The 12,339-nt window shown below is 40.7% G+C and overlaps 1 protein-coding gene across 1 annotated transcript; it reads left to right on the forward strand.

The window, feature by feature from the left end:
- The first annotated feature begins 500 nt into the window (after positions 1-500).
- HIKESHI (heat shock protein nuclear import factor hikeshi) lies at positions 501-11,832 on the forward strand. The gene is made up of 5 exons (XM_075198688.1): positions 501-722; positions 6,920-7,157; positions 7,523-7,674; positions 8,845-8,963; positions 10,768-11,832. Exons 1-5 carry the CDS (start codon positions 693-695, stop codon positions 10,820-10,822), a joined length of 594 nt encoding a protein of 197 aa, XP_075054789.1. The 5' UTR covers positions 501-692; the 3' UTR covers positions 10,823-11,832.
- Positions 11,833-12,339: the final 507 nt, after the last annotated feature.

Consider the following 12,339-nt stretch of genomic DNA (forward strand, 5'->3'; position numbering starts at 1 on the left):
AACAGGACTGTTCAGTAATTATTTTGGAGGGGTGCCTTGAAAAAATTTGGAGACTATAAAGGTGCCGCGAACTGCAAAAGTTTAGGAACCACTGGGTTAGTGTAATGTAACCTGGAATCATACCTTAGTAGATTAATCCGAAGCAGACATCTACGTGAATTGAGGGTGTATATGTATTTTCTGTAATTTTGAGCACAATGCCTAAAACCTACTAAAACACTTGAAATAACTCTTCTCGTTAATTGTTTAGCAGTGCTCCTCATAGTAACTAGGAAGAGACACTCATCCTGTGTCTCTGACTTAACAGTTGCAATAATTGATTTTCATTCCCCACTATCAAGAGGTGTCTGCATTTCAACCTGCTCTATCTATACATAGCTTCATTCATATTTTGACAGCAAGCTTTGCCCTCTTCCAAGATGGCCGCGCGCAGGCGAGACACGTGACCCTCCGCTCTGTTACCAGCGGTCTAGGTGAGAACGTTCCGTCAGTCTCGGCGGTTCCAGGGGCCGGAGTCGGGCCGCCAGTCTCCAAGATGGCGCCGCCGGACTCGGTGGGGCGGTGCGTGGTGCGCGGATTGTTTTTGGATGTCTCTCTACCCTGCCTAATCACAGGCTTTCTGGAAGTTTCTGGACGGGGATCTGTGGGTGCAGGTAGAGAGGACCCCGGGAGGGCGGAGACAAGGCGCAGACATGTTCGGCTGCTTGGTGGCCGGGAGGCTGGTGAGTAATGTGTGCAATAAATATATATATATATATATATATATATATATATATATATATATATATATATATATATATATATATCCTATAGGGTATTGCAGTAGGCAATTGCAAACTGCAAAATTAAAAGCATCCCTCTAGGACATTGCATTGCTGCTGGTATTGTTATTATTGACTGAAACCTGGTTCTCTTGGCACATAATGTGGTTACCAGCAATCCCTATTGTCTTGGTTTTTAAAGATTTCTGCACCTGACAATGTCCCTATTTTTCATTGCAACCATTATAATTTATTTTACCCAGAATAATGGATGCAAATCCCACCACCTAATTATATTCTCTAGCATCAGGGATGTTAGTAGACCCTTCTCTGACCCTTGCACTCTGCTGCCTTCACCTGGCACTGAGTGAACTAGACATAAAGATAATTGCTGTATATGCAGATTGTGGCCATAGTGAATGGACAATGAGCTATTATTGGCTGTCATCTGTTCTGTATGGCCAGACATGTATGGTTCATATGTAGTTATTGCAAGGTCCAGTTGACCTGCTGCATTTACAGCCGTGTAGCGGTCTTCCATCAAAATCAGCTATTTCCATGTCTGCGTTCCTTAAGGGTGTTGTCTCACAGGCACTTTTCATCCATGTCGCCCCCTTCAGCTAATTTGGGGGTGAACAGATGCAGCCACTTTTGCGTTCAATATCATGGGGCTCTGTGGGAGTCCTCATTAAGGCTTTTAAAACACATTTTGAACATTGATAAGCGACACCTAAGTACACGGTTTTGTCTACGTTTTTAAATGACGTTGTTTTTAACACCAATGGACCTCGTAAGAGTGTGCCAGCGCACAAAACGGTATGACGGTCACCGTTTTTGTCTGCTATGCATTGCTATGAATACATTACCTGCTTAAAAACAGTGCAAAATAATGCGTTGTCTCAATCATATATCTGAAATTTGCTTGTATACGGGCAATTCATATTCTCGCTCGTGAATAATTGGGCAGTGCCAGTAATGATAAAGTTAATTTGTCCACTGTGTGACGAGAGGTCTGTTTGCGTTGCACACAGAGGGCTGCATAGAAGTCTGGGCTTTGCTTATGCTGCCTATGTGTAACACAGCTACGGAAAGAGACGATATTGTCTGTTTATAAAAACTGGGCTATATAAATCAGATGTGCTGAGCAGCCAATCACATTCATCACTGAGTGACAGTCTTACTGATCAGAAGAGCCATCTTTATATTAATGGTGATGTTGACCGATGAAACGCCAAATGGTATATACACACTACTAAGTGGCTGGATCCATTACTAATTTCACCTAAATACACAATATGGTGCAGAAAAATCCAGCCATTCGACACCCTGATCTGACGGGGCACCGCTGGCGCGGTCAAGTGATAACTGCTTACGCGGTAAAATAACATCTCAATTGACATCTGATAGATCCTGATTGGGTTCTACAGACTTTTTCTGCCCATATAGTCTGTGTTTTATGGCCCATTAGGTCTAAAATGTTCTAATTTGCTGACAAAATTGCAACGTGGATGAGGACCTTATCTCTGTACTCCGTCTGCTTTATTTTAGCAGTGTGCACTTGGCCTTCCTCGCCATAGCTGGGTGGGCAAATGCCAATATCCACCCAGATTCCTGTGCATAACTGGATGTGTCTTTGGAGTGGTGATGACATTGTAGCCTTTCTCTGCAGAGATAAATAGGCAAAAAACAGAAGAATATCCAATATTATGTTTTATTAAAACATCACTTGGGTCCTATTAACCTGGTTTGTACTTTTGGGAAGCCTCTCTTTATCTGGTCCTCTGCCCATCAGTGCTTTGGCACTCCTCCCTTACACCTGGACTGCTAGGATTACCTGTCTACAACTGCTGTGTCCTTGCCAAGTTTGAGCAGCTGATTCAGCCTGCCCAGGATAAGGCATGTAACTATATCCAGTGTGTGTATATTTGGTTACCAGCAGGGTGCTGGGATCACCTGCTTACTGCAGCTGCAAACAAGAAAATAGTTTGTGGGTCCTTCCAAATCACTAATGATCAAATTATGGGTAGCACGGTGGCTCAGTGGTTAGCACTTCTGCCTCACAGCGCTGGGATCATGAGTTCAATTCCCGACCATGGCCTTATCTGTGTGGAGTTTGTATGTTTTACCTGTGTTTGCGTGGGTTTCCTCCGCTTGCTCCAATTTCCTCCCCTCTCTTCTCTCTCTTCTCTCTCTTCTCTCTCTTCTCTCTCTTCTCTCTCTTCTCTCTCTTCTCTCTCTTCTCTCTCTTCTCTCTCTTCTCTCTCTCTCTCGTCTGTTAAAGAACATTGACAGATCGGCTGTAAATTAGGAGCAGAACACAAGTTTAGTGACTTAGACCTAAGCATACAACTTCCACGAATCAGAGATATAAGTATTATATGCGCATCAAACATAAACAAAATGGATTGTTGTATTCGTTATTGTGGATGGTTTTGAAAGTGACTATTTGTTTCTAATGTTAATTCTAAAACCATATAATAAACAGCATTTTCACCAAGTGTAAAAGATGTAATATTCAAGCAATCGGCACAGAAGCCATTTTTTTTTATACTTGACCCTCAAAAAGTTTGTGAAGGTCCTGTGATTATCCAACAAAAAGTTAGGAGGTAAACTTAGAGTGATTGGAAAGATTTATAAAACATGTCATTAATTAGGCTTGAGAACAGTCAAAATACCGTTCACTCATCATTTTGTGAAGGAAAAACTTGTAGTAAAATTAGACATGGTGTGGTCCTCCATCGGTTGTGGAACTACAAGACCCAGCAGACAAGAGCAGGGATTATTAACCTTTTTTGTACCATGGTCCCTTTTGGCAGTCTGGTGAAGCCCACAGACCCTTACTCGTAGCCTGCGAGGCTATCCGGGCTAAGTATGATATGAAAATATGTGTAATGTCTTATTGGTGACAGTCACAGCTGCTGCTAATACTACTGTGTTTTTTTGCTAACGTTCCTAATTAAAGCAAATGCTAAATCTCTGAGTTTAGTGAAAATAAAGATATCATATTTTTTTTTTGCCCATCCAAGTTTGCAGACCCCCTGAAATCTATCCACAGACCCCTGCTATGAACCCCCTACTCTGGAGTGTCCACAGGCAGGACTGACTTAATATATAGACCAGGCTTAGGAAACCAGTGGAACTACAAGTCTCAGAAGGGCCAATTGGTCGTTTCAGTCCTACAACGGCTGATGAGTGACGTCCTGATGTCCTGCCCTCAGTTTCATCATTCTATCAGTTTTATTCCTAATGGAGCAAATTACAAAGTTGAATTATATTTTATTTAAATAAACTCCTAAATTAAATTAAGGGAGGTGTGTGCTATGTGATACTATATTGACTACAGTGAAGATACATGTAGATATAATTAAAAAGTTTGTGGTTTAGTGGCCTACACTCTTTCCAGAGGGTAATGAAACGTTCCTGCGCTGCCCAGGACTCCACATATGACAGCTTCCTGTGTTAGTTTAATAATCGTTTGCAATAAAAAACAATGAAGTAGTAGACGGTCTCTGATGAGGCGTTGTAAAGTGAGGGTACGCTCAATCAGTGTAACATTGACTTCAGAACGCTGTAATATTATTATTGTGGATGTGTAAGGCGCCACAGTGCTCTGCAGCGCCGTACCGTAGGGAAAACAAGACATACATAAAATAGGGACATACAAGGCAGACATGAAAACAAAGGGTAGGGATGGACATGCTCATGAGAGAGCTCACATTCTAAGTGGAAGAGGGCACAGCTGAAACAAGAGGAGCGAGTGTGGCTCAGAGTGGAGATTGGGACAGTAGTGAGGGAGCATTAGTGTGAGTTGTATCATAGGGGATAATGTAAGCTCTAATAAAGAGATGGGTTTTCAGAGAAGGTCTAAAGATTTGAAGGCTGTGGAAAGTCTTTGTGAGCGTGGTAGGGAATTCCATAAGTGGGGAGCAGCACGGGAGAAGTCTTGTAGACAGGAGTGAGAGGTGGTTATCAGAGACGAGACAAGGTGCAGATCAGAGGTAGATCTAAGAGGGCGGGAGGGAGAGTATTTTGATATGAGATTTGAGATGTGTGAACGGGTAGTGTTGTTGTTGAGAGCTTTGTAGGTAAGGGCGAGTAATTTGAATTTGATTCTGGAGGATACAGGGAGCCAGTGTAGGGATTTGCCAAGTGGTTCAGCAGATGTGGAGCGATGGGAGAGGAAGATCAGTCTTGGTACCTCAGTTATGTATGAGATGTTTTGACTATTGAATTGTTCTAGTAGGACAGAGAGAGGGAGAGTGTTCCCTGGTTACATCAGTGATTTTGCTGACTGAGCATATCCTCACCTTATAACACTGCGGTTTCCTGAGCAGAAGGTCAGGGGTGTCTAAAATACTTGTCTGACACTACCCTAATCCAAATTACTGTGAAGAGATCCGCTTACACCTCTCTTTATTGATTAGATTGTAAGCTCATTAGGGCAGGGCCACCGTTACCACCTATTTCGTGTCTTTGTATGTACTATGCGTCATGATCCCCACAATGTACGTAATACGGAAGCGCAGTATAAATAAAGAATGATAATCATTGATACCAGATGCTGCTACCAGTTATACAGTTCTCTCAGGGTTGGACAAATCCCAGTTTCCCCCGCTCTGTGCTCGGCCCCCTCACGACGGGCCGTGGATGGCCGTCAGCGCCTCCGGTGTGTTCTGGGTATGTGGGCTGTATAGTTGCCATTTAGTCCTAATTTCCAGGGACCTTGTCAGGTTTTACAGGTTAACCAAATGTACTGTACAGTTCCTACTATCCTCTGTATGGGTATGCTTCCTCTCCTGTACGTAATTATTTAATCAGTATTAAATCTGATTATTAAAAATACAAAAATATAACATAATAATTGTGTTCAGTGGACGTACCATGATGGAGATTGTGGTTCAGTGACAAGTCTTCACAACCAGCAAAGTGTCCCTCGAAATTATTTTAAAATGTGAACAACTATGGGACGTACCATCTCATTGTAAGGTGTGCTCCTGGGACCTGCTAATATGCAGAGCTCCACTCCCATTCATTTCTGCACAGCTCCCAAATTACACAATTGCTGGCTCTTAATGTTTGGCATTTATATCCTCATCAACAACATTTATTTATATAGCGCCAGCATACTCCATAGTGCTTTACAATTGGGAACAAACATTAATAAAACAATACTGGGTAATACATACAGACAGAGAGGTAAGAGAACCCTGCTCGCAAGCTTACAATCTATGGGGCAATGGGAGTTTGATACACAAGGGTAAGTGCTGCATATTGCATATTGGTCTAGCCAGAATGCAGAGTTAAAGAGTGCCTAGCGGGCTGTATGATCCAATCACACAGCAATGTTGGTCGGAGGGTTGTTGTCTTGTGTTAGCTGTGTAGAGGGTGGTAATAGGGTAACCTAGGGAGATTAAGATGGTGGTTGAGGAATATTATAAGCTTGTCTGAAGAGGTGGGTTTTCAGTGAACGCTGGAAGGTTTGAAGACTAGAGGAAAGTCTTATTGTGCGAGGGAGGGAATTCCACAAAGTGGGTGCAGCCCGAAAAAAGTCCTGTAACCGAGAATGGGAGGATGTGATGAGAGTGGAAGAGAGATGCAGATCTTGTGCAGAACGGAGGTGTCGAGTTGGGAGATATTTTGAGACAAGTGAGATGTATGTTGTTGCAATTTTGTTGACGGCCTTGTATGTTAGTAGAAGAATTTTATGTTCGATTGAACGTTAAAAACAGGCAGCCAATGTAGAGACTGACAGAGTGGTTCAGCAGACGAAGAACGGTTTTGCAAGGAAAATCAGTCTAGCCGCTGCGTGCAAAATAGATTGTAGGGGTGAGAGTTTAATTTGAGTAAGACCAGTAAGGAGGGAATTACAATAGTCAATGCGGGAGATGATGAGTGCATGAATTACATTTTTTGCAGTGTCTTGTGAGATATGTGCGTATTCTTTATATAAGTTTTATGCCGATTTTAATGATTCTCCATCTTTCCACCAGAATCCACAAATGGGCTAATGATAGTAAAGGGAGTAATATGTTGCATGTTCATTTATAAATACATTGCCCTTACCCTGCAATAGCCCCCCCCCCGTTTACTGAACCTTACAGAATTCCTTTATCTGTATATAATAATGCCCACCCCTACGTGTTCTTGTTTCTTCTCAGGTGCAGACAGACGCCCAGCAGGTAGCGGAGGATAAGTTTGTGTTTAACCTGCCCGACTACGACAGCATAAATCACGTGGTGGTGTTCATGCTGGGCACTGTGCCCTTCCCGGAGAGGATGGGTGGCTCTGTCTACATCTCATACCCCGATCACAGTGGCACGCCCGTCTGGCAGCTGCTGGGCTTCATCACAAATGAAAAACCAAGTGCCATATTCAAGATCTCTGGCTTGAAGTCTGGTAAGAAGATTCTGTTCTGTCAATCCAGAGGCAAATAAGCGACTGCCTGATTCATACGGGGGTGAGGTCATAGCGCGCTGGGTCACATCTGGGCAGACCGGGGTGTCGTCTGGGTGATTTGGGAATGTGTCCCCGTTTCATTCAGATAGTCCTGAGAATATTGTTGTCGTCTACAAAATATCTTCTTCTACTGTTTGACTGCTTATTTATTCTTTCAATATGTAGCTTTACATGCTTTACTACACTGGTGAGTCCCAAAAAGGGTGACACATTTATTATTCAGAAACGGTGTTCTAGATGAATGTGTGTTTAAGGAAAAAAAAACAACTATTGCAATGAACTTTTTCAATTGGTTTAATTTGCAGGGGAAGGGACCCAGCACCCGTTTGGAGCAATGAGTTTGCCACAGACCCCCTCGGTAGCACAGATTGGTATCTCGGTGGAGCTGCTAGAGCAGCTGGCGCAGCAGACCCCAGTGGCCAGTGCTGCCGTGTCAACCGTGGATTCCTTCACCCAGGTCAGTAGCAGGTATATTATTTATTACGATTATCACATTGGGGGGGGGGGGGGGGGGTTGGGCATCAGCCTGCAGGTCGCACATAGATACAGAATGTAATAATAAAAGTACTTATTTCAGGTCTGGTCTGGGGCACATTTATGACAACTGGTGCAAAGGATAAAGGTGGTGTAGTTGTTTTAGTATAATTTTTGTAATCCAAGGTTTTTGAAAATGAATGCAGTTAGAATCTGATGAATTGCTATAGGTAACACTACCTTTGCACCTGGTTTCAGAAATGTAGAATTGCTCTTGTTGAATATAACATGCATTCTCCCATGCAAAAGGAATGGGTAAGCAAGTGGCTAATAAGAATCATTATACTGGTTGTTACGAGTTACCGGAATAACTCCTTACATTTGAAAAAGGATTTCTGCCTGATATCTTCTCTTGAAGCTACGGAAACACACTGTTGCCACCATTTGACAGACATGTGGTAAATATCTTTCCTTCCTTGGCAACATCTGTAACCATAGAAACAATCAGCGCATTCCATTTTTCTTCATGGTTACAGATATGGCTAAGAAATGTTAGTTATTCACAAAAGATCTGTCAACTGGTAACAAGGTTGTGTTTCTGAGGTTTCACCTTACTATTTCAGACAGAAGTCTTACTCGACCTATCTGGATTAAATAGTATTGCTATAGTAATAACATATATATTTCTATTAGGCAAAACAGGGATTAGTCATGTTCCAGAATAGAGAACTTCAACCTTTAAAGGCATTCTCCACCTCCACCTCCAGATGACTTTTATTGTCTTCCTGTAACTTTCATACATACATTACTTTATCTCTTTCTAGCTTCCTTCTGTGCTTTTTAGTCATGTATTTATATTATCAGACAATTATTTATTTACCTCTCTTCGGTGCTCCTTTCCTTGTATTGGATATAATTGTATACAGAGAATATGTTGTTGCGTTTTATTAACAATATATTCTGCCTGAAGATAGAAATACATGACTAGAAGCACAGAAGGGAGGTAGAAAGAAAATAATACATGGGAAAAACTGGATGGCACATACACAACAGTAAACTAATGTAATATAGGTGGAAAGTTTCTTTAACATAAATAAGTCTATAAAATTCTACTAGATATTTTACTATTTTTTTTCTTTATTTTTACTTCCAGTTCACCCAGAAAATGTTGGACAACTTCTATAACTTTGCTACGTCGTTTGCCGTGTCGCAGGCTCAGATGACCCCTAACCCCTCAGAAGTCTTTATACCGGCAAATGTTGTTCTCAAATGGTAAGGACATAGCAATCTGAACGTATTTGTCGCTAACAGTTTGCGGCTTCAATTGATTTAAAGCCAGGTTAGCGCAGGAGGGGTGGGTCTTATCAGTCTGTGGGTGGAGCTAACTGTTTAGGACTGTTTAGGTAATTTATATTACTAAATGATGTGTCCAGTTGGTATTTCTGTTTAGTAGAAGTTAGCCGTGTTACTGTGTCTGTAAGGCTCATTGTAATAACATTGCATTTAGGTCCAAAATTAGCCCTTAGCCACAGCAACCAATCATAAATTAGCCTTTATCTGTGTAGTTTAAGTTAGACAGTGAAAGTCAGGCAGCTAGTTGTTATGGTTTAGCGCAAATAATGCACCTAAATGCAGCATTAGTATTCGAGCCCATGTGAAACCAAGATTAAAATAAAATAATTATGTATTCGATACGGTCTCTAATAACTTTGGATCTGATTCATGAAGCAAAAAATTGAGTAAGTTTTTTTTACTCAAGTTTTCTGGACAAAATATGTTACAATGCAAGGGGTGCAATTTAGTTTATTATTTTGCACATAAGGAAAATACTGTCTGTTTTTTCATGTAGCACACAAATATTTGATAGCTTTGGGCCTGATTCATTAAGGATCTTAACTTGAGAAACTTCTTATTTAAGTCTCCTGGACAAAACCATGTTACAATGCAAGGGGTGCAAATTAGTATTCTGTTTTGCACAAAAGTTAAATACTGACTGTTTTTTCATGTAGCACACAAATATCAACTTTAAATTTAGTTTACAAATAAGCTATCAAGTATTTGTGTGCTACATGAAAAAACAGTCAGTATTTAACTTTTGTGCAAAACAGAATACTAATTTGCACCCCTTGCATTGTAACATGGTTTTGTCCAGGAGACTTAAATAAGAAGTTTCTCAAGTTAAGATCCTTAATGAATCAGGCCCATTATTCTTACATTGATATTTAAAGTTGATCTAGGACATGCCATACCCCAACTATAAATCTGTCCTCACATTTTAAATTTACCTCCCTCTCCAATGCAACATAGTTTTGCCTAACTTACTTACTTTTGCTTAACTTTCCTTATTGAATAAGGCCCATTGTGTGAATGAGAAACGTTGCTGATAATAATGTCCTAATGCATGTTTTTGAAAAGTAGACGTCTAGTACAGAGTGTAATATATTGGATACAGGAGGTTTACATGCCTCTGGCTTCCAGTGTATACAATGCCTTAGAAGTAACTTATATACATAAGATAAATATACACCTATCCACTGTATAAAAATATTAATGATTTAACGTTTACTTTTCAGGGTTTTACACTTAGGGGCATATTCAATTCTTGGCGGTTTCCGCCACGGAAAAACTATTACCGGTATTACGGTAATAGTATGCCGGATTTCAGCTCGCGGCTCCCTGAGCCGTTAGCTGAAATCCAGCGAGAAAAGTACCGTAATACCGGTATTTACGCGCACTATTACCGTAATGACGGGAATAGTGCGCGCGGCGCGTTAATTTTGGCTATAACGCCAACAATTGAATATGCCCCTAAAAGGATTAAAAAATATAATTGTTGATAGCCCAATTCCAAATGATTTTCTCGTGGGGTACCACAGGCCCGCTATGAAAACAGAAGTGTGTGTATTTGTGTATCTGTGAGTGTGTGTTGCTTATATCCAGGTTGTATTCCAACATGTCATGTGACGTCGGTGGGCTCGGCCTGTTTCCTTAGTACATACACACAGACGCATCAAGCTGCTTATAGTATTTACTTGCAGAATGAACGTTTATTTGTTCTCTACTTTGTTGCTTTCAGGTACGAGAACTTTCAGCGGCGCCTGGCACAGAACCCGTTCTTCTGGAAGACGTAGACGGGGGAGCCCATCAAGGGCATTCTAGGTGGAAAACTACATTTTGTGCCTCTCGTTAACGCTTTATTTGCTGGACAGTTCCGTAATCTCCTCCTATTTTTCTCCAGCAAAGTGTTGTGTTGAAGCACAGACACGGTCGTATCTGCACTTGCTACGGATACCGTTTGATGAGGATACGGGGGTCTGGCCCTCAAGTCTTTCAATTACCCCTTTTGGATGTATACATGTCTTTTTCAATAAGTATCTTACTAAACCTGTTTTAAGGTTCGTTACTACAACATTGCGCTATGCTTTTTAATTTGCCATGAAAGTATTTCCTTCTGAAGCTCAAATGTTTCTAATTACTTCCAGAAGGTCGTGGCAATTTTTATTTGACCATTGGTCACATCTGACCAAATGTAAAAAATCTTTTCCGCGATACACTACAAGGAGGATCGCAAAAGGCTGATTGTATAAATGATGGATTAGATAAGGTACTTAATGAAATAATCAGAGGTGCTGTTCTTTGGATTTTAATATGTCCAGGCTTTTATGATTGTGACGGACACGGTTGAGCGTTTCTAAAGCCACTTGCTGTGAAATCAAAATAAGAAATAAACTGTAATAAAATACTTTTTGGTGTTGGGCTTTTAAGGGCACAAACTTGTGTTCATGAATTTGAAACTATCCTACTTGTTTGTTATTTATTTGCAGCCAAATTTTCTTAAAAAGTTTAGCTCGTTGAATTATCTGATGATGTGTGTTGATGATTATACATTTATACTCTGCTATTTGTCAGCAATTTTCGAAGCTCGGGACTATGCTGCTTTTCTTACAATATTTTTTTTTTTTTGCATCGCTGCTTAGAAGTATTATTAAAAGAGCAGATCTGCATCTTCAAAAGAGTTTTGCAAATGAACTGTTTACAAAACGTTTCATCGAATGAAATTACGTTTATTTATGTTATGGAACTTTACTACTATCTTATGCTTTAAATAAACTGTGCCATAAAGTGAGTTGGTCATCTGAAACGTTGTTTGGTTTTATTTGTAGTGAATATTAAGTATGAATGGTTCGAAGAGAGAAGCCTGTATGATGCTTTAATGGGCTTTATAAGATGAATGATTGTTTATGTTGAAAGCAAACACATTGCCCACGTTACTCTGAATGATAGTCCTAGCGGATATAACTCTGGGACTGTCAATCAGAGGGATGTATGTAGTATGGTGGCAGTGTTGTGGTCAGCCCTTTGCATCCAGAGCTTTCTCCTGGCAATTGGGTGTAAAACATTTGTAACAAAGGATACTTCTCCTGTTTGGTAGAGACCCAAAGAGCCTGCAGGAGAAGGCTGCAGACAGTATTAAATTCTAACAGACTAAGAATCCTAGTTTTAACACAGAGGTGGAGAAGTAATTAATGAAGTAATGAATATAATTACTAATGAAGTAATTAAACCAAAGGGTGTAGTTTATGGTATTTAAACCTGTCTTTTTCACAGGTGCAGGGTGACTGATGCTAGATAGTGGCCGGTGCCTAGA

Source organism: Mixophyes fleayi, chromosome 2 (genome assembly GCF_038048845.1).
Source record: "Mixophyes fleayi isolate aMixFle1 chromosome 2, aMixFle1.hap1, whole genome shotgun sequence".
Taxonomy (NCBI): Eukaryota; Metazoa; Chordata; class Amphibia; order Anura; family Limnodynastidae; genus Mixophyes; species Mixophyes fleayi.

What these genes read in the sequence shown, in the direction of transcription:
- HIKESHI (XM_075198688.1), top strand. Translation starts at nt 693, where the DNA reads ATGTTCGGCTGCTTGGTGGCCGGGAGGCTG. An exon ending in GATCTCTGGCTTGAAGTCTG is followed by an intron (nt 7,158 to 7,522) that starts GTAAGAAGATTC and finishes TTTAATTTGCAG; the next exon opens with GGGAAGGGACCCAGCACCCG. An exon ending in CCGTGGATTCCTTCACCCAG is followed by an intron (nt 7,675 to 8,844) that starts GTCAGTAGCAGG and finishes TTTTACTTCCAG; the next exon opens with TTCACCCAGAAAATGTTGGA.